The sequence below is a fragment of the Lampetra planeri genome, chromosome 35, assembly GCF_965212315.1.
Source record: "Lampetra planeri chromosome 35, kcLamPlan1.2.h2, whole genome shotgun sequence".
Taxonomy (NCBI): Eukaryota; Metazoa; Chordata; class Hyperoartia; order Petromyzontiformes; family Petromyzontidae; genus Lampetra; species Lampetra planeri.
The window spans coordinates 4,752,046-4,774,566 of NC_136141.1; the positions used below are offsets into that span (position 1 = coordinate 4,752,046).

General features: G+C 51.7%; 3 protein-coding genes across 3 annotated transcripts in view; all 3 read right to left on the bottom strand.

The window, feature by feature from the left end:
• Window positions 1-3,989, bottom strand: part of LOC144730313 (MICAL-like protein 1) — a 40,676-nt gene extending 36,687 nt beyond the window's left edge. The window contains exon 1 of the mRNA XM_078611033.1: window positions 3,508-3,989. Coding sequence (XP_078467159.1) covers window positions 3,508-3,650 — 143 coding nt within the window. The 5' untranslated portion in view covers window positions 3,651-3,989. The remainder of the gene's footprint in view (window positions 1-3,507) is intronic.
• A 3,922-nt stretch (window positions 3,990-7,911) lies between these two features.
• On the bottom strand, window positions 7,912-12,796 carry LOC144730315 (ATP synthase F(0) complex subunit f, mitochondrial-like). The gene is made up of 4 exons (XM_078611037.1): window positions 12,666-12,796; window positions 10,620-10,727; window positions 9,957-10,073; window positions 7,912-8,106 (listed from the first exon to the last, which is right to left on the bottom strand). The coding sequence occupies exons 1-4, from the start codon at window positions 12,679-12,681 to the stop codon at window positions 8,078-8,080; spliced, it is 270 nt and encodes an 89-aa protein (XP_078467163.1). The 5' UTR covers window positions 12,682-12,796; the 3' UTR covers window positions 7,912-8,077.
• A 2,111-nt stretch (window positions 12,797-14,907) lies between these two features.
• LOC144730312 (protein sidekick-2-like) overlaps window positions 14,908-22,521 on the bottom strand; it is a 313,532-nt gene continuing 305,918 nt past the window's right edge. The window contains 3 exon segments of the mRNA XM_078611032.1: window positions 14,908-18,965; window positions 20,545-20,671; window positions 21,150-21,279. Of these exon segments, the coding sequence (XP_078467158.1) occupies window positions 18,498-18,965; window positions 20,545-20,671; window positions 21,150-21,279 (725 nt within the window). The 3' untranslated portion in view covers window positions 14,908-18,497.

Here is a 22,521-nt window from a genome sequence, read left to right on the forward strand (position 1 = left end):
AATACATAAAACTATTTTTGTTTAGTAACATAATTTCTGTCTATTTGTTTGTGTTTCTCCCTTGTGATGATGGGACTTTTCAGGATGAACGTTGCGATTTATAAGGAGCACGGGGGTGACCAATGAGGTCTGAATTGGTCTGTAATAAGGTAGGGGCACTGATAAAAGTATTGAACTGTAAACATTTCCGAGGTTTCTATCGTCACACGGATGATAGGCCACGGCTCTCAATCGCTTCTCACCTGGCACAGAGGACAATGAGAGGAAGGTGAGAGCTCGGCGTTGAGTCGGCGCCTCTCTTTATAACAATGGACACCTGAGATCAAGGTCCTAGCCATGGAGTCAACATTGGGGGGGACCAAATCTTACAGGGGGTCTGGGGTCCCCCCCCCCAGAAAAAAAAATCTAAATTTGAAAACTCATTTCCTGCCAAAAATCTTTAAAAATTCACTAACACATAGGACGGATTATTTATTTATTGCAATAATGTCTAATAGTGTATTGTATTACATTGCTCTGTTTTTTCTTTTTTACCTTTTCTTGATTCATTGTATGTAATGGCAGAGATTAGGGATTAATAAAGTACAACCATAACCACAATCGCATGAACACAAATCTATTTTATAGCACTATATTGGGGGGGACATTTTGAGCATATTTGAATATTGGGGGGGATATTGGGGAGGATGTGTGTCCCCCCAATATATATTATAATTACGGCCTTGCCTGAGATAAAACCACGTATGGTGATAACAGTGAGCGGGTGTGCCCACCTGCACAGGTGTTGCGAAAAGGGGTTTTAGAGGTTGTTGCAGATCGGGATATGCTGTTGTGCACAGAGCTTGGCTGATGTTGTATATAGGGTCCATCTGCTGTGTATAGGGCTAGGCGGGCGTATATAGGTCTAAGTTAGTGCGCTATCGGGCTAGGCTGGTGTGTATCGGGTGAGGCTGATGCGTAAAGGGTTTAGTTGGTGTGTAGCTTGTGAGTCGAGTGGTGTGTTTAACTCTCGGTATGCACACACACACCACACACACACACGCGCACTACATCACGTGCTAGCTCCCCACCACGTGTCATGTGGCTGGCAACGTCACCGTACGCCCAGGGTGGTCTCTCATTCTTTGTAAAGGAGACGCCGCCTGTGATTAATGGGACAAGCCGGGTATGCGAGGGGAGAGGAGACGGTGGAGGTGATGGGACTGGCTTGCACACACACACACTCTCTCTCTCACTCCACTGAGAAACCAGACCCGTGCCGCAGACACGGCTGGAGCTGGGACAAAAGAGTTGGTGTCAGATTGCTGGCAGTCGGACAAAAACACACCACACAACGCGCGCACACACAGGGTACACAACAACATAAGCGAACTATACGCGCCCTTCACGCATTTGACCCCTTCACGCTGTTATTATTATTTACTCTTGTTTACACAGGAAACCTTCCACGAGTCTCAAGGCGCTTTACTCAGGAGGGTCCTGCGCGTGGGTGGGGGGGGCAATGTTACTCTGTGGAATCCCAACCGAGTACAGCAGTTGACATGCAGAGGGTTGTCTTCACCATTGGGGTGTTTGGCCAATACCACAGTCAGCTCATGTAGAGGAGGGAGAGAACACACGAAACTCCACAAACAATGGGAAAGGCAGACGAATGCCCGAGAGTGGAATTGAACCCAGATGCTTCTGGCTGTGAGTCACAAGTGTTAACCACATTGGCTATCTTCAAATACAAAATAAATGTAAAATAAATCAATTGTTTACACGTCACATCAGCCACCATTCAGTGTCCAATCATAAGTCATGCCGGCTTGAGTCTTATGCCTACACTAGGCAGTACACCACAACACCGGGTTTGATACATACACAAAGCAAGGACACAATACGTACACACAGGGTGTATCACATATACACACACAAGTCAACCACGCAGCATAGTGTTGCGTGCACAACAAAGTACACACTTAATAACATTAACAGTGCAATAGAGTACACAACAGAAAAGTGTAAAACTCAAACACTTAGTGGTATGCACAATGTACATTAAAAACAAAATTAACACGCAGAGGGTATATAACATACACAACACAATACACACTGTAGCAGTACGCGACACACGCTGCTCAACACATTAGACAGTACACCACACAGTAAACACACAAGCAGCACACGTGTACGCCACACACAGTACACGCCACAATTACATGCGTACAGGACACAACACAGCACAAGGTCATACACAACGCATTACACAAACCCGCAGCCACACACAACAATCATCTGTGTGCCCGTACAGTTCAGTAGAGTATAGCCCACCACGTTCTGTTTAAACAGACAAGTCACATGAACACAGACACAATAACAACAATGCATGCAGTGACACATGCGACAAAGACACAATAAAAAGGCACATAATAGCGCACACAACACAACCCACACAATGAGAACAAAAGCCACACAACACAAGCCATATAAGCCACACAATAACACAAAACACAAGCCACAAAAACACAAGCCACACGGCTACACAACACGCACTATAACAGCACAAGCCTCACTGTAACACAAGCCTCTTAGTAACACAAGGCACACAGTAACACAAGCCTCTTAGTAACACAAGCCTCACAGTAACACAATCCTCTTAGTAACACAAGACACACAGTAACACAAGCCTCTTAGTAACACAAGGCACACAGTAACACAAGCCTCTTAGTAACACAAGCCTCACAGTAACACAAGCCTCTTAGTAACACAAGACACACAGTAACACAAGCCTCTTAGTAACACAAGCCTCTTAGTAACACAAGCCTCTTAGTAACACAAGCCTTAGTAACACAAGCCTCACAGTAACAAGCCACAATAACAATACAGTACAAGCCACACAGTAACAAAATCCATACAATAACACCACAAGCCTCACAGCAAACACCACTACTGCACACAACCGATTCTAAGACGAGGCCCGCAAACAACACAACGCAGGACACACAACACACAAACACAACGAAACGCAGCATACACAACACACAAACACAACACACACACAACACACAAACACAACGAAACGCAGCACACACAACACACAAACACAACGAAACGCAGCACACACAACACACAAACACAACGAAACGCAGCACACACAACACACAAACAAAACCACAACACAACGTAGCACACACGCAACACACAAACACAACGCAGCACACAACACAGCACAACACAGCACACAACACACACACAGCACACAACACACACACAGCGCACAACACACACACAGCACACAAACACAGCACACAAACACAACACACAAACACAGCACACACACAGCACACAAACACAGCACACAACACACACAGCACACAAACACAGTACACAAACAACACACAAACACAGCACACAACACAAACACAGCACACAAACACAGCACAAACACACAACACACAGCACAACACACAACACAACACGCAGAGCTGTGTGTGTGTGTGGCAGGGGGTGGTAATCTCTACTCACACGAGGTCGGGCCTGTGCCGGTGGAGGATGGCGCAGAACGCGAGGCCGTCCCTGAACGAGGCGCCCATGTCCCGCAGGCTCACGCCGCGGTAGCCCCGCGTCTGATGCCGGCACCACCGCTGCAGCTCCTGGGTCCCGGCCATGCCGACTCACAGGAACAACCACCACCACCACGACCTCGTCTCTAGCCTCGCAGACTGCTCTACCTCACCACCAGCCCCACAGCTTCACCTCCCTTAGCCGCCCTCCCTCCCTCACGCAATCACCAACTCGGGAGGGCCTCCATCACCGATTCACCGCCCACTCACCCTCGCCAGCTTCTCTCGTTAACTTGAGACAACCTTCCTCAGCAGATATCCTCAGCAGATATCATCAACCCTCCTCCCTGCCTGCCTGCCTCACCAACCCACCGTCTCCCTCGCAGCCTCCCTCATCCTGATCTGGGGGGTCGTTCGCTGTCTTGGGCTGCCCCCAAACAGAACTGAGGCAGCGTCACGCGTCTCTCTCTGTGTGTGAGTGGGTGGGTGGGGGGTGTGTGTGGGTGGGAGTGGGTGGGGTGGGGAGTGTGTGTGTGTGAATGCGGAGTGTGTGAGAGAGAGGAGTGTGTGTGTGTGAGTGTGGGAGTGTGTGTGGGGTGGGGAGTGTGTAGTGTGTGTGTGGTAGTGTGGGTGGGAGTGGGTGGGGTGGGGAGTGTGTGTGTGTGAATGCGGAGTGTGTGAGAGAGAGGAGTGTGTGTGTGTGAGTGTGGGAGTGTGTGGGGGGAGTGGGGAGTGTGGAGTGTGTGTGTGGTAGTGTGGGTGGGAGTGGGTGGGGTGGGGAGTGTGTGTGTGAATGCGGAGTGTGTGAGAGAGAGGAGTGTGTGTGTGTGAGTGTGGGAGTGTGTGGGGGGAGTGGGGAGTGTGGAGTGTGTGTGTGGTAGTGTGGGTGGGAGTGGGTGGGGTGGGGAGTGTGTGTGTGAATGGGGAGTGTGTGAGAGAGAGGAGAGAGAGAGGAGTGCGTGAGTGGGCAGTGTGTGTGGGGGGAGTGGGGAGTGTGTGAGTGGGTGGGGGGAGTGTGTAGGAGGGGAGTGTGTGAGTGAGTGGGGAGAGTGGGGAGTGTGTGAGTGAGTGGGGGGAGTGTGTGAGTGGGTGGGGGGATGGGGAGAGTGTGTGGGAGGGGAGTGTGTGAGTGAGTGGGGAGAGTGGGGAGTGTGTGAGTGGGGAGTGTGTGGGAGGGGAGTGCGTGAGTGGGGAGTGTGTGAGTGGGGGGAGTGTGTGCGTGAGTGGGGGGAGTGGGGAATGTGTGTGTGGGAGTGTGTGTGGGGGAGAGTGTTTGAGTGGGGAGTGTGTGTGGGAGGGGAGTGTGTGTGAGAGGGGAGTGTGTGAGTGGGTGGGGGGAGTGGGGAGTGTGTGAGTGGGGAGTGAGTGGGGAGTGAGTGAGTGGGGAGTGAGTGGGGAGTGAGTGAGTGGGGAGTGTGAGAGAGAGGAGTGTGTGTGTGTGGGAGGGGAGAGTGTGTGAGTGTGTGTGAGAGAGGAGTGTGTGTGTGGGAGAGTGTGTGAGTAGGGAGTGTGTGAGAGAGAGGAGTGTGTGAGTGGGAGTTGGTGTGAGTGGGGGGTGTGTGAGAGGAGTGTGTGTGGGCAGTGTGTGAGAGAGAGGAGTGTGTGTGGGAGTGTCTGGATGTGGGGAGCGGTGGTGCCGCGGTTAGCGCGCTGAACTACGAGCCCGGCGACCCGAGTTCGATTCCCGCTCACGGCCACCAACAACCCAGAGACAATTATCTGAACCGGTACTGGGCTTCCCCTAGGTAGACTCAGCCTCAAATAAGTACCTGGTCCGGTGTGTAAACATCGCCACTGGGGAGACAAAAGCGGCCGGGCGTGGTGCTGGCCACCCACCCCCCTCGTGTGCCGTGCCGGCCTTCGTAGGCGCTACTCGCTAACAGCACTTGCCCCAACAGTCTGTTGAGGCTATACGGGGGACCTTTATCTTTGGTGTGCGATGAACGTTGTGTCGGGGAGCGGTGGCGCAGTGGTTAGCGCACCGAGCTGCGAATCCGATCGATGACATCGACGACGGATATCTCTGAACGTGCCTACCCCTAGGTTGACTCCGTCTAAAATGAGTACCCGCTGCAGGCGTGTAATCGTCGCTGCTGGGGAGACAAAGGCGGCCGGGCGTGGTGCTGTCCACCCACCCCCTCGTGTACCTTCATAGGTGCTGCTCGCTAATAGAACTTGCCCCTACAGCCTGTCACAGGTCGTTGTCTTTAAGTGGGGATGGGAGATTGTGAGTGTCTGCATGGGGAGTGAGAGTGTGGGGAGAAGGGGAGAGAGACTTTTGACTTTTAAACAACTTTTATTGCCGCCAGCAGCAACATCACTGGATGCGATTCCGATATGAAATACACAAAGTCACCATCAAACGAATAATCGCTATAAATCAGAGCGTGTGGGGGGGGGGAGGAGGCGAGTCTTCTACTTTTTGTACGACCGCACGTGTAAGATGCAGAAGCAAACAACTGTGCAATGTCAGATTGACGACAACCAATGATGTCTCTGTGGCCAGCTGCAATCGTCGCATCTTTGGCGGCCAAGCCGTCCGGAGCAAGCGGAGTGTGCTCGCTGCTGATGTCTCATTCGTGTCTGTGGGTTGGGTTGATTCGCGTTCGTGATGCACTGTGTTACGGTCCGTTCCGGATGACCCACAAGTTGCTACACACTGCTACGAGGTTTTAAAAAATATATAATTGAAAGTTGTAATTTGTGCGTCATCAGGGTGTCCCGCACGCTTCAACTGCCACGGTTTTGTGCAGTGGGATGCGGTTTAGGGTGCTTCATGGGGCTTCGTCGTTAGAAGATCAACCCAGGGGAGTGTTGGGGAGAGCTTGGGGAGTGTGGGGAGGAGTGGGAAGAAGGTGGGGAGAGCGTGGGGAGAAGTGTTAAATCTTTTTATTATTTTATTATTTCCCTTCTACGTGACTTTACCGAAAGAACCAAGAATATTAAAAATGAGTGGATGGTTATGGGGAGTAGAGTAGGAATGGTAGGAGAGGAGTCGGGTTTGTAGAGGGCGACTAACTGGAAGAGAAATTGTGAGAAGTGGGGCCAGTAGAGCACTGGAGGAAGAGTAGAGTAGGATGAGAAGATTGATGTTTAGTAAAGGATGGGTGCAAGGGTAATGCGTAGAGGGGAGGACGAATTGGGGACCGTCCATCCTAAAATCTTATCGGCAGCCTTCACCAGGAATCTTACAGACTTGGCGGGGCCAGATGCTCACGCAGAACACGTCCATGTTTGGCGGTGTCGGTTTCACAGCGAATGCCTTCCACAATGACTCACGCAGTGGATTTCCACCAGATAACTCCGAATTGAGTAAGATCGTAAGCGCTCGGGAGCAGAGGAGATGGATGAGGGAATTCCTAAGTCGAGTGGTACGAGAGAAGCAGCGTGCACCGGTTGGGTGTGTCGTTGCGACCTGCAGTGTTGTGGTGGTTTAACAGTGTGGGCGAGATGACGCGTGCTCAACATGGCTGGATGAATCAGTGAGCGAAGTTCACGGGAACCGTAACTGCGGTAGTGGCGATAGCAGAGTGATAAAGAGGGGACGGACCACCGATGAGCAACTGGAGTGAATCAACGAGTTGTGGAAAATCAAACACACCCGATTGCTACTTTACTCCAAATTCTATCCGATGCAGCAGTGAGAAACTGTGTGCCCCATCCCAGATATGACAGCAGCAGGGTTCCTGACCGTGTGCTTTTGTAGTATAACTGGAACTTTTCTGGAGTTCCATAAGTAAAAATAGGCGAGGTCACGGCCGCAGCCCACACGACTTCCAACGCCAGAAGTGGAAAGCAGATGAGGAATGAAACGCAGACGAAGGAACAGTCCATCCTTGGCAATGGGGGGAGGGGAGACCCTAATAAAACATGGGGCCTGCAGGCACAGACGTGCTTTGGTACTTTGTTCACATCTGTGCTTCCGAAATCATACGTGCCTCCTAATTTGACCTCGTGTACATGTATTGGTGTTTTCCACAAAACACAGCAATTTTCAACACATTGCAGTAAAAAAAATGTATTGCACGATTCATTTTTTTTACTATTAAATCTATTTGGAATTTTAGTTTTATTCTGCTCTGGTGAGGATCACATAAGCCGACCAGGCACTAACACTATCCCTTCCCTTAAACTAGCCGACTAGATACTTACTCCGAACGAGGGTTGTTAAAGGACAAATGGTAAACCGGTAACCATCGATTACCTGTTCTCCATTCCATACACACAACCCATAAACACACATCTCCGATACACCCAATGCTATCATACATACAACTCCTATACACACACAAACTGCTCACACTCACGTGGTCCACCCGTCACAGTCTCAACCCTCTAACACACAACACCGAGACGGAGAGTCGAGTCACGGGTAAGTGTAACTCATCTTTATTGTTACTGTCACAACAGGATACAATTGCACTCAGATTTGGACCCCGGGCCTCGGGGGATCTGGACGCGGAAACGGGCACTGCCCATCGGCCCCGGGCTCGACTTGGTGAACCACCGGGTACCCCGACTCCACAGCAACCTCAGTGGTACTTCCTCCAACGATCGTGCTCTGCAGAACACACGGTACCGGTTAGCACAATCACACCGAAGACCCACAAAGTACAATGTCGCATATCTGACCATCCTATAAGCCACGTGCAAGTGCTGCCCTCCGGCGGGCGGGCCGGGCTTGTGTCGCGCAAGTTGAGTGGAAGCAAAGAATACGAATAACATCGTTCCCCTTCTTCTTGGTTCTTTCGGTAAAGTCAGGTAGAAGGGAAATAATAAAATAATAAAAATAATAAAATACAATTCTCACGACGTTTCGGCCACAACGCAAGCAGCCGTCCTCAGGTGAAGAACAGGTCTGTCGGAAAGACAGCGTCTGAATGAACACCACCAAGCTTGGCAGCGTATATTTAAGCTGGGTTGGAGGAGGAAGGGCGCCCCCTTGCAAGAGCGAAAAGGCGTGCGTGCAGCTTGGCCTGCCGCAGGGCACAAGTGTGTCCTCCAAATACTGTTACCGGGACAATTTTATTTATGTTTCTAATCCCAGTATTTACCTCTCCTCGTCTCTTCCATGTTTAATAAGAGCAATACAAAAGACGGGGTAAACACACATCGCCGAAACCACCGAAGGAAACTCGCATACGAGTCGAATTCTTGAATGCACAATCCAAGGTTGCAGTAGTTACTGCAGGGTAAACTACACCACTCTGCCAGGCGCGTGGCGGGTCATGCGCTGCGTGGAGGCGCAGCTAACAAGGTCGCTTTGCATGCCGTTACATTTGTTTGCTTTTTGAGTGCCATTTTCATTTGTTTTTTTTATTAACCCCTCCCCCCTCCTCAATTTAAACAAAAAAACATCCGTCACATGCGGACCACTGTAAATTTACCCACGCGGTTTTGGGAACGCACGGAAGTTGCCCCTTAACGCTACGGCAGGACGACCACCAGGAACACAGCAAAATGCGGGCATCACTATGAGGGGGTGGAACGAGTCACCCCCCCTCCCCCCTCCTAGCGATTTTATGACATGTAGCGATTCAGGCTCGCGATTCAATTATCGATAATAATTTTTACGTGGTTAATGTAACGGTATCTAGCAGCTGCAGGGGTCAAGTGAACCCATTACGCACGATAACTTACAGCTATTTGTCAAACCACAGTTGGATGAAGCCCTCTTCCACACTGTGCTTTTCATTGGGGGTTGGTTGACCAGACTTCGCCATGCTGGTCAGTGTGGGTTCGTGAGGAGTGGGGGAGTGCCTGGACTGGCAGACTGACTTGTTTGGCACCAACAGGAAGACGAAAGGGCTATCATCTGTCCAGCTAGTTAGATGTGAGCAATAGGTTTTCAACAGTACTTCAGATACCTGGGTTGTTGAAGCTATTTCGCAGATAGGAAACAATTTAATATTATACAGGGTGATCTATTTATAGACACTCCACTGACTGCTAATGACCCACTTACTATGCCTTTCCAACAGCTCTGTTTCTTCACCTGAGGACAGCTGCTTGCATTGCGGCCGAAACGTCGTGAGAATTTTATTGTTATATATTTATTATTTTATTATTTCCCTTCTACGTGACTTTACCGAAAGAACCAAGAATATAAATCCCTGCAGTGAAATTTAGACCCACTTACTTTCTTATCAACAGGTGATTAAATACTATCTAAGTGACTTTACCGAAAAAACCATGGGAAATGATTAAATACTGTGAAGGCAATGGCTCCATATCTTACAGAGTGTTGAAAGATGTAAGAATTAGCTTAATATTGGTTGGAGACACAGACTTTTTTAAATTTAATTTCCCCCTATTCATTCTGGAGGGTTATCTATACACGGGACATGCTGTATGCAATGTGCTGGCATGGAACCGCGTTGACTGCCGGGCCGCGTCACTGTTTCCACTTACTGACGTGGTCGAACGAGAAGATGTAGCTCAGGGTAACGTAGCCCACCAAAAACATGGTGACGCCCCCGAGGCCGCCGCGGCGCACGTTGATGTACTTGTTCATGTAGCGGTTATAGCCTGCGAGCACAGGTCGGCGCACGGCATCGCAGTCACCACGCGTGTGACGTTAATTCAACTTCACCACATCCACATTCATTGCAGTTACAGCAAAACAGAGATGTTACCCAACCGCGCGACGGCTGATGGGCCCTGCCGCTGGTGTTTCACGGTGGCTGCCGTCGACTGGTCGCATTAGATCACGGAACGCGGTTTGAACGTTTGCGCGTGCCAATCGGTTCAACAGTTACTAAAGTTGAATTTAATTCAACGATCGATCCCATAACTTTTGGAATCGATTATTCTAAAATCGATTATTAACCCTCGTTGGAACCATCACAGGATACATAAGACGCCTGAGAAGAATATTATCGTTGGTGGTTTAAAAACAGGGGCTCATTTAAGAGATGTAAACTTTCCCACATTCAATCTCGGCTCAGTGAGAGGTCACAATGTTTCCTCTGCATGGACACTCAAGTCCGCGTGGTCTGTATTGCTATGCGTGGTCTGCATAGCCACTCAGGCTGTGCGTGCTATCTGCACGCGGTCACAGCGCGCCACACATACCTCGCCGGACCCCGCGGATGAACCCATTGGGCGTGAGGTCGCAGGTGCCGACCCAGGCGGGCAGCTCCCCCAGCTTCACGTCCAGCAGCCTCCGCTCGGCCAGAGCAACTGCGGCAAAACAAGACGAGACGAGCAGCGGTGAGCTCTGTGTACCCAGGGATGCCTGCAGTACAACCAGCGGAAAACCGGTGCTCGTTCCAGGCCAAGTGCACTTAGAGGTTACGTGAAGTGTCAAAGGCTCGCTGCTAGCAGGTCACGGGGACAGACCCAGGTGCGATGGGTTGACTGAGACGACTTGCAGATGCACCACTTGTGCCCCCTACTGCGCCAACTCGTATTTTATCCACCCGGCGCTCCGATAGTTGTTGTGAGCGTCGCTTCCCTGCCGCCCACTATTGTAAAAACTAATACATTTTACAGGGTAAGGCCCACTGAGCTCCATAGCTATTGTTCAGAAGCGACCTCGACACAAATGATAAGCTCAACGAAGTGGATTATCACGTTGAAATGTATGGCAGCCAAATAATAAAAATAAACGCGCATGTTTCTAAATATGAAGGGAAAACCCGATGACCCTGAAAAAATCCACGCGACCACGGGGAGAAGACGCGAACTCCAAATACAGTACGCAGGCGTCAAGGTCGGGATCTAACCCACAACCTCCTGTATACCAGGCGAGGTAGTTAATATCTCCCCACCCTGGCGACCATGGGACTAAGTGCTGGGCAGTGATGAGCAGTTTCAGCAAGAATGTGTTGTACTGTACTTCTATGCCACCGTGTCTATGCTCCCCATCTTCACGACTCGCGTGAAGTATGGTCAAATAGAACCTACGAATTACACGGATTGCAGAGGCCTTGATCCAGCATTGGGTTGATAAGACGATAAACATTACGGTATTATATTGAGCGGACACGCCAACGATCATACTGCCATAATTGTATCGGCCTTAGCCCTGTGAATGTCACCATCTAAGGTCGTTTCAATAGACTTCATTTGAAGTCTGTTATTTTAGCTTCCCATTATTTGTACCAGTCATTTCCTTTGGGTTGTCTATCAATGTAAACCAGGTGGGGGGTGGGCAATATCTTAAAAGACTTTGTACGCGTTCGGTCCAACGTCTCCATAGCCAGGATGACAACCCTGCTTCGTCTTCCTGTTCCAGTAGTATACCTTTACTTACAGCCTCTCTGCAGCAATGCAGACTTCTCATTTGTCGGGTCAAATTAGGTCGACCAACAAAAAACAATCATCCCTTCAAGTCGATCCATGAAATCCGTGACTGTGCCACAGTGAGGGGCGGTTCGTTTGGCTGTCACGGACAGACCGGTCACCCACTCAATGTCAGTGTGGCATTAACACGCCCGGGAACCAGAGCCGCCCTGGGTAGACCGGGAGGGATAACTTGGTCTCGTTATAACTGTAATTGTTTACGAGTACAGCAATTATGGCTGTATAATCGCGAACGCTTAATCACTCCCTTACCGCATAGATGAGCGATGGTCAAAGGATGACGCTATTGGCAGCAAAGGAATGGAACGCGTTCGGGTACACATCTACCTGGGAGATGGAGCTATGGAATCAGCTAGTTTGCATGTAACTATAATAACTAACAACGCAGTATCGTGAGAGCGATGTTAAAGCCTTACCACTGCGGCAGATGGCAGCATTTGATGATCACGGACAGACCGGTCACCCACCGTAGCAATGTGGAATTAACACGACGGACTCGGAGCCGCCCAGGGTAGACGAGACACACCGTGGTGGACTTTCTAAAACCCCGTGATGGTTTGAGGGGGGTGACTGTGGCCGCCGATGTGGCCACCGGTGCGGGCAGCACAAGGTGACTCGTTGGGGGTCACGCCTAGCCTAGGCCGCAGACGCCGGCCCTGCGTCTCTCCTCGCACCAGACGCGGAGAGCCCGAACCACAGCGGCTCTGGTCGCCTCAGTAAAACGACGAGGAGGATGTCCAATTTAAAAGAAATTTAAAAAGCAAGCGTGCAGTTTAACGAGGTAGGCGATTGCACAAGACGAGATCCACTCACCCGACTTAGCCGCCATCTCGTGCAGGTGTCCAAAGCCTGCCTGCACCACGTGACCCTCAGCGTGTATACTCCGCCCCCTCAAATTAAACCACGCCCATTCTATAGACCACGCCCTCAGCTATAGACCCCCCGCCCCCTTAACTGTTCAAGTTCAATTTCGATTTAAAGCTTTCGTGACTGCAGGGATTCATCTTCTTGGTTCTTTCGGTAAAGTCACGTGACTTTACCGAAAGAACCAAGAAGATGTTCAAGTTCATTTAGAGCAGCCAAATAATCTTAAGCTTAGTGGCGAATGGCGCCCCTCACCCACCCAACTGCCACCCCACCTCTCTTCCCCATCTCGCGCACCCTTCCCGAGCCCCCGGGGTCTTCCTTCCCTGTCCCCGTGGCCACAGAGCCTCCTCTCATCTACCCCGAGGACGCAGAGTCCGTCCGTCCGAGCGCCACTGCCGACGACGGAGCGCGCGGCCCCCTGGAACGTGGCCCGCCTCGTGGGGCCCGGCGTGCCCGCCTCACGCCATAGCGGTCTTGGGGAGTGTTTTGACCATACTTCACCGTTATGGTCAAAGCGGGTTGGTGTGCAAATATCTCACCATTGAAATTGTTTTGCGTGAAATCAACGGAGTTGTATTTAGTCTGCGCCGATTTGTGATGCGTGCCCCGTGTCACGGCGCTACCGGGTCACGCTCGGCAGCGTAGCAAAGTTGAGAAGACGCCGTCTCTCTCCACACCATCATACGACACCATCTCTCCACACCATTACCACCACACCATCTCTCCATACCATTACCACCACATCATCACACGACACCACACCATCTCTCCACACCATTACCACCACACCACATCATTTCTCTACGCATCATTACCACGACACCATCTCTCCACACCATTACCACCACATCATCACACGACACCACACCATCTCTCCACACCATTACCACCACACCACATCATTTCTCTACGCATCATTACTACCACACCATCTCTCCACACCATTACCACCACATCATCACACGACACCACACCATCTCTCCACACCATTACCACCACACCACATCATTTCTCTACGCATCATTACTTCCACACCATCTCTCCACACCATTACCACCACATCATCACACGACACCACACCATCTCTCCACACCATTACCACCACACCACATCATTTCTCTACGCATCATTACCACCACACCATCTCTCCACACCATTACCACCACATCATCACACGACACCACACCATCTCTCCACACCATTACCACCACACCATTTCTCTCCACACCATTACCACCACACCATCTCTCTACACCATTACCACCACACCATGTCTCCACACCATCACACGACACCACACCATCTCTCCACACCATCACCACCCCTCATGGTGCTGCGATGCCAACATCCGTAACCTTCGTATCAACTGCTCCTCGTCGCTCCATCTCCCCACTGCTCGTCCTGTCGGCCACGTTCTCCCCCCCTCCCCACCCTTTGGATGCCATTGCAATCGGCAAGTTTTGTTAAATCGACCACCGTCTTTCCTTGTCGTGGTTTTCTTGCCCAAGTAAAACAAATGTGAGTACAGCATTCGATATTCATTCGTCTTTTCCAGAACGTCGGTGATGTTATTATTATTGTTGAAAAAATTTCTAATAGGGGTTTATCCTTTCTGGCAATACAACAGGCGTCAAGCAAGATGTTCCAACACAAAATAGAACCATTTTTGCGAGGAATCAAGTCTGCATTAACCACACGTGATTGTGGTGAACATGCAAACAAACATGCTCTGATAATTATATATGCATTGTCTTTCAAACGGATTGGCCTCCACTCGAGACGGCCTTCTTTAGTCTCACCACCAGTGTCAGACCAGAGAACGCCAAAAGGCGAACGGCACAAAGACATCGCATGTTGCGAGAGCATCATCCATAGCTCGGGGTGAGTAGCAATATCATGGGACCGTTTTGCCAGTGTCAAAGTATGAAAAATAAAAAAAAGTTCTTACCCATTCTGGTACGTGTGGTTAATACAGACTTGATTCTCTGAAAAAGCTATCTATTTGGTGTTTGAACATCTTAACGCCTGTTTTTATTGCCAAAACGGGTAAACCCTATTCTTGTTTCTAATACTTTGATACTGAGACATTATTATGGACATGGTCGACGGTAGTGAGATACCTTTCCTAGACCCAGCTGGCTCGTTGTCGCTGGTTGGACCCTAAATATCAAGGCAACGCGAAGAAAAGTAATTTGCAAAACACTTTAATTTGTACACTCCACTCTGGGCAAACTCAAAATCCCCCGTTCCGTGTTCAGCCCCCCCCCCCCCCACAACGCATGGGTAAAACCGGGGTCTCCGCTGGGTCATCTCACTCGGGTCACACTCCACACGGGTCATGCGACATCTCCCTTTAACAGAATGGCATCAACAACCATAGAAAACAGAACAATAATAATATGATTTATGATCCTCAATGAAATCCCTCAATCCGTAGGCTCGCAACGCACGCAACGACACCACCGGCAGCAGAACAGAAACGAGTGGTTGGTATGGGAGACCCCAGAAATGGACCAGCTCTTATTTTTTCACAGCCTTGATTTCAAGTTAAAACGACAAACCCCTATGCGATAATAAAAACAAAAACAAAATATTACTCGGGCATTGCAGCGCGCATGCACGCACGCACGCACACCGCCTTCGACACATTGCTACGAAACTGTGAAATTATATTGAACATGGCCGTCGCCACGTGTGATGAGACTCAAAGCATATCGAGAGAGCTGGAGGTACACGGCGAGCGAGTAGCAAGCGGGAATGAATGGTGGAGTCACGGTGGAACAAGAGTGGAACGGTTGGTGACACTACGCCGATAGAGAAACCCCAAAACAAACGAAATAACCCAGCCCCCCTCCAAGCCCGACCGTCTCAATAAAAGAGTGAAACGTCTGTACAAAGTAGATGATGAGCTCAACTTTAAGTTGTAGTACTAGCCAGTCACCTCGCAATTGTCCACAGAATTGCCCACCCCCCCCCGATCCCCACCTCCCCAGACGCAGCGACGGGGAACGTGGCGGCGAAGTGGCTCCCCAGAGTCGTTACGGGACCGGCACAGAACTCCTCGAGACGCACATTCAGCAGGTCCCACCCCTAGATCGGCTTCGTTACAAAATAACAGCACGGCGCGTTAAGACAAAGCAGAAACAACCCTTGTCGACTTGTCGGTGTTGTAAGCGCTACCTGTCAACATGGCTCAATCCCATGCGGGGGGGAGGGAGGGAGGAGGGTGTGGGGTGGGGTGTCGTTGGGGGGGTGGGGTACCCAAACGTCTGGGCTTGTCTTCAAGTCTCCTGACACGGGAACTCGTTGTGTAAGATCATCATTGCTTTCTCACAGGTAACAATAACAGCTTTGGTAAACGAGGGAGGTGACTTCAAATAAGCGATGAACGGTGAATGTAGTGACACGTCCTCACAAAGTTCACACCTAAGACATGTTGGCAATGGGGGGGGGGGGAGTTCAGTTACAGAGGCCAAGTGAATTTGATTCTCCATCATTAATCGACTGCTGGATGAAGGACTTCCCAGTCGGTCGCCACCTGTCGCGATGCTGCGATGATCCACGCGGCACTTGCAACACGCGAGCCGATCCCGTCGCTCCACCTCCACGGCGGAACGTCCTCGCGGGCTCGTTTCGCCCCGTGGCTGCCGCTCCATCGCTGGCCGTGACCGTCTCCCCATCCGGCCGTGACGCGTCCTGCCAGAGCCCACTCTCTTCACAGCTTCAATTGAGTACGTAACCCGCGAATGTTCTCGAATCCACACGTTCCACTCTCCGGCTGTCGATGTAATTTCAAGCGTGCATCTCTCCAAAGTGATGCTCCGTGAACTCAGTTAACACGTGACTCTACTAGCTGCTGAATGATCCTAACCAAGAGAACCGCGCCGTGATGATTTACTGGCAATTCGGTTGCATTGCCGTCGTCTGGCGGTTTGACCGTGCCGTGGTCTCGTTGGTGATCGAGAGGAAATAAACTCGTGTGTGGAAGTGCCGGGTGGATTGTTAAATCGCGGCACTCTTACTGAAGGCAACGGCTTGGGGAGACCTCATCCAACAGCGGAATGATCATGGTAACGGTGGTGGAGCAATGAGCAACAGGCACACCTCTGCCAATGTGATCTCGGTGATCCTAATCAAGGCCCCCTGAGTCTTTGGTCGTTGTACTTCGCTAGGGGCCAGGCCTTAATTTCGGCCGGTTCTGTCTGGGATGGAAAATATTCCCCACCCGGCACACCACATCCAGTATTCCTGTCAATGTGGCCGTGGCTACTTGCCACGTGGCAGCGACATGGAACATATTCAGTGAGAAATCAAGCCCTGCTCAGGAAGGGTCTCTTTAGCTGACACGTTCGGACGCCCATCAATGGCATTGGTTGTGATGACCTCTTGACCTTGTCTTAGTTTCGGACTTCTGAACCTAATGTCCGTTCATAGAATCTCGAGTTGCTCCCGCACCGATTGAAGCCATCCTGACAGGCGTGTTCATACACTATGGCCACATTCAAAAAGTAAAACAAACAAAAAAATCTAAATTCTAAATCAACTCAAGCCAGGTACATAAGCATTGTACCAGCCAACACACACACACACACGTATATATACTCTTATTGCAAAGTCTGCAACCCAAGGCATCTCACAGATTGTCACATTGATTAGTGTTTTTTTTTATCCGACAAGGTGAATACAGGAAACTAACGCACGTGCTTACAGTGACGCCATGCACTCGCGTGCGCCCGTCGCGTGCCTGCTCGCTTCCGGCGGGCACATCGGTTCCGGGCAAACGACGCGCAAAACGAACCCTCGTCGATTTAACCTCGTCGTCCATCCCCCCCCCCCCACTCTCCTCCTTCCCACGAAGCGCCACTCGCTGAAACTCTCCTAGCCGAACACACACCCCTCGGTTAAAAATAAATCATCTGCTGCTCGCACGTTGCAGGGTGTTCTATACACTGCAGTTTTATAATATATATCTTATATATTTTTTGACATTTTTGTGTTTTTTTTACAAACCAGTGAAAACTTTCCTTCATGTGCAGAGTGGGTATACTCGCGAGCGCGTCCCAGGCAGAGTGATTCCACCCTGCCCGTCTCGAGCCGCTCACGGAACCTCCCGCGCGTACCACGTGCGCCTCGCGAGCGCGAAGCTTATAAAAATAAAACCGACCCCGTGGGGAGCCCGAACCGGGCTGTCTCGGCAGGACGAGCGATAATCTTGTATCTTGGGCGCTCCACCTGGCCGCAAGGCGGGGGAGGGGCACCTCTCGCGAGTCCACGGTGAACAGCAACGGCGCGACGCGCGGCGGTCGTGGTACCAGGCCAATCGAGCGTGTCGTAGAGGTCGTAGATGTCGCCGCCGGCGAGCGACGTGTGGCAAGGAACCAAGGTCTCGCACGATGCGGACGCGCGTCCGTGCACCGAGCGACCACGAGGGAGCCGCGGCAGCGCCGTGAACGGAGGCAGGGTCCGAGCAGCGGGAACAAAAAAAATCCTGCCGCTCGAGCTATTTGGACGTGCGTGGAGCCTAAACGCCTGCTCGCAGCCTTCATGCGCGGGTTCCAGCAGCGCCAACACAAACCCAACAACTCGCGACACGAACTTTAATTGGGATTGAGCCTTGAGTTCACGACTACGCCACGCGTTCCATCGCCAGGCTGGTTCGCCTGAAAAACCCTGCCAACCCGGCTCCTTCGTACAAAACGAACGTAGTAATGATCCTAACTATCGCGTCAAATCCAACCGCAGGAAACCGCGAATCTCGGCGTTGTCTCGGCGTTCGGCTTAAACGAAGGAAGAGAAGCCGGCCACCGGAGGCCGCGTGCCGGGCCCCAACCCGTTCGCCGACGCCGACACGAAGAGCCCAACAAGCGGGCTGGCGGCGCCGCTCCCCGGGCCGCCGCCGCCGCCACCGCCGCCCCCGCCACCGGCAGGGCCGTTGGAAGAGGCCGTGGCTGATGAGACGTACATGCCGTGCTGCGGGTGGTGCGGGTGGTGCTGGTGGTGCGGGTGGTGGTGGTGGGGGTGGTGGTGGTGGGGCAGAGAGGGGGTGAGGGCCGGCGGGGTGCGGTCGCCCGACTCGGAGTGCTCGGCGTCGGCCAGGTAGGGCCCGCACGGCTGCGGCGAGCGCGACAGCCCCTTGGGCTGGCGTCGCCACGAGCTGTAGTAGCCCGGCTCGCTCATGTAGTGGTTGACGAATGAGTGGGAGTTGCACTTGACCGGGTCCGAGCCGAAGTCGTCCTCCTCGCTCGCCTGCCGCACGAACGGCACGCAGGCAGCAGAGATGTGGGTCAGCGTTTTTGAAAATTTAATTTTCGTTTTGGTCGTTATCCGAGTCCGGTAGACGTCAACAATGGCCCGTGTGGCATGTCAGTCATAGACTCAGTCTGTGGCCTTCATGGAGTGGTTCTCTAAGTCTGGTCCATTAAAGCGGCCAATCGGTGAACTCAGTAAATCTTATTATAAACACAGAGCCAATCACCACGTCTAGTCTTCCTCAGTGCTAACGCGGTCTCGAATGACGTTTGTAAATTATCCGCGACTGCATCTTCATTCAGACTCGTTCATTTAGTGTTATCAAAGCTGGTCATGCTTTGGACTTTGGTGGGTAGATGATGATGGTGATGATGGTGGTGGTGATGATGATGGTGGTGATGATGATGGTGATGATTGTGGTGGTGAAGATCAAGATGTGATGATCATGATGATGACGGTGGTGATGATGGTGGTGATGATCATAATGGTGATGATGACGGTGGTGATGATGATGGTGGTGGTAGTGGTGCCGAGTCGTAGTCATTATCTGCCTGATGGTTTTCATCCGCTCACAGTTATCTTTGACTACAAGGAAAAACACCTTCACTGATTTATACATCCGTGCCCACTTTTGTTCACAAAATTAACTCTGCAAGAAGGGAGACCTAATGAGATGGGCTGGGTTGTCTCAGAGGTCATGGCACTGAGACTCTGGGTTCAAATCCAGCTTTTATCCACGAACCGAGTTCTCGAGTGTAGCGAGTGGCCGGTCTCAGCCGGGTCACCAGTGGCTGTGGAAAGTGCCACCCTCCGACCGTGACATTTAATTCTGAGCTTAATTGACATAAATTCCAGCTGTGAGAATGAATCAATGTTGACGTTCATGTAAAGAACATTACCTCTGTGTATAGCAGATCAGGGGGAAAAGTACTGACCCCTACTATATGGACCATTGTTCAATTGAAGGGACCTTAAAGGTGTGTTCTTTGATAGTCACTTCTGTGGGCCGTTCACGAACACAAACACTGCTCAGAGAGTTCTGAATGGATTCTTCATCTTGTGACACGACACTGGGGGCACAAGTGGCATGCCATTGGGGCACGAGACAAAAAATATCCCACGAAACCACGTCATAACAATCATAATCATTTCGATTTAAAGCTTTCGTGGCTGCAGGGATTCATCTTCTTGGTTCTTTCGGTAAAGTCACGTAGAAGGGAAGTAATAAAATAATAAAAATAAAACATAATAAAATAATTCTCACGACGTTTCGGCCACAACGCAAGCAGCCGTCCTCAGGTGAAGAACATGTCTGTCGGAAAGACAGTGTCTTTTTATTATTATTTTATTATTTCCCTTCTACGTGACTTTACCGAAAGAACCAAGAAGAATAATTATCATATTAATTTACTTATTTATCCAGGAAAGCCATACTGAGAGGGAAGGGAGTTTCACGGCAACATCTGTGCTGCGGTGATCCACCAACCCTCACGTGGCCCTCTTGGCATTGGGACGCCCAGGGGTGGGCCTCTCCCTGTGGTTGTGGAAACGCGGCAGGGCGGGGCGAGCGTCTGACCTCTGACTCGGAGAGCTCGGAGGGCTTCTCGGTGAGGCTGCTGCTCTCCGCCGCCGTCACCTCGTACTTGGCGGTGAGGTCCTCGTCGGAGTAGCGCAGCGTGCCGGGCGAGGGGCGCGGAGGGGAGCTGTCAAAACAAAAAAACGCCATTTCATTGCCATTCAGCTCCTCAATTGGCTCCCTTTCGTCGACATCATCATAAGCCATTCTCAATCCGCACAGGGTTCACCTGACGACATTGAATATCGCGGCGGTGAAGACACGACGGATGGTGATGAGGATGGGGCGGTGGTGCCCCAGTGGTTGCCGAGGAATGAAATGCAACCCCCCACCACTGTCCAATTTTTCCCCACTCCTCTTCATAGCCCCACTTCCTACCCCGGGCTCATCGATCGCACCGCCTGCACTCAATGGACATGACGCTACTGCCCAACCATTCTCCATCCGCTGCTCATTCAAGGCCTCTCCATGCTTTCGCCATCTCTGGCAGCAGCGCCGTGCAGCTCCATGAAGCATTATCACCATCAGCCGTGCAATGATCGACCCACTGCTGTCCCCCCCCCACCCCCCGCGGGGGAGCGGGCGGTGCGGGCGGCCCGTCGTACCGTGCGTAGGTGCCATTGCGCTTGTAGAGGGCGGTCTTGACGGACAGGCGGCGGTTGTTGAGCTCCAGCGTGGTGAAGCCGCCCTCCAGGCTCGTGATCTCCTCGTTGGCGCCCGCGCGCGGCGTGCTGCCTGCAGCGCACGCAGCACAGAGACACGAGTGGCCACCGCCGCCACGGTGTCGACGTCAACCGGTCAGGCGAAGACTGGCATGGCACGGTTTTGGTAATATTCCGATGCCAGTAAAAGAAGGTTGGTGCCCCCCACCTAAATTAAATATATTTACTTGTAAATAAAAAAAAAAAATTATAAACAAAACAACAGCTTGAAGTAAGAAACATTCTAAAAATAAGTGGCTATTTTAAATTCATTTGTAAATTGTTTGGCATCTTAAATTGATTCTGAGAGCACCGATTAAAAATGTGTGGCGTGCGGATTGGATGGGGTCAGCTCCACTCCACCGCAACTCCTGCCCTCCCTCGCCACTTCTCCTGCCCTCTCCACTCCTCCCCACTGCTTTGCTCCTTCTGCCCTCCCCACTCCTCCGGTCTTCCTGCCCTCGCTACTCCCCCCCACTCCTCCCCACTCCCCCACACTCCTCCACACTCCTCCCCACTCCCCCACACTCCTCCCCACTGCTCCACACTCCACCCCCCCTGCACACTCCTCCCCACTCCTCTCCAATCCTCCATACCCCTCCCCCCACGAACACTCCTCTCCACTTCCCCACACTCTTCCACACTCATCCCCACTGCTCCCCACTCCCTCCACACTCCACCCCCCCCCCATGAACACTCCTCCCCACTCCCCCACACTCCTCCACACTCCTCCCCACTCCTCCACACTCCACCTCCACCCCCCCCTGCACACTCCTCCCCACTCTTTTCCAATCCTCCATACCCCCCCCCCCCCACGAACACTCATCCCCACTCTTCCACACTCCTCCCCACTCCTCTCCAATCCTCCAAACCACCCCCCCCACGAACACTCATCCCCACTCTTCCACACTCCTCCCCACTGCTCCCCACTCCTCCAAACCACCCCCCCCACGAACACTCATCCCCACTCTTCCACACTCCTCCCCACTCCTCTCCAATCCTCCAAACCACCCCCCCCACGAACACTCATCCCCACTCTTCCACACTCCTCCCCACTGCTCCCCACTCCTCCAAACCACCCCCCCCACGAAAACTCATCCCCACTCTTCCACACTCCTCCCCACTCCTCTCCAATCCTCCAAACCACCCCCCCCACGAACACTCATCCCCACTCTTCCACACTCCTCCCCACTGCTCCCCACTCCTCCACACTCCACCCCCCCCCCACGAACACTCCTCCCCACTCCCCCACACTCCTCCACACTCCTCCCCACTC

Coding starts and splice junctions, on each gene's coding strand:
- LOC144730315 (XM_078611037.1), bottom strand. Junction 10,074..10,619: donor CATCCGCGGGGTCCGGCGAG/GTATGTGTGGCG, acceptor CTGTGCTCGCAG/GCTATAACCGCTACATGAAC. Junction 8,107..9,956: donor CTTCTCGTTCGACCACGTCA/GTAAGTGGAAAC, acceptor TGTGTTCTGCAG/AGCACGATCGTTGGAGGAAG.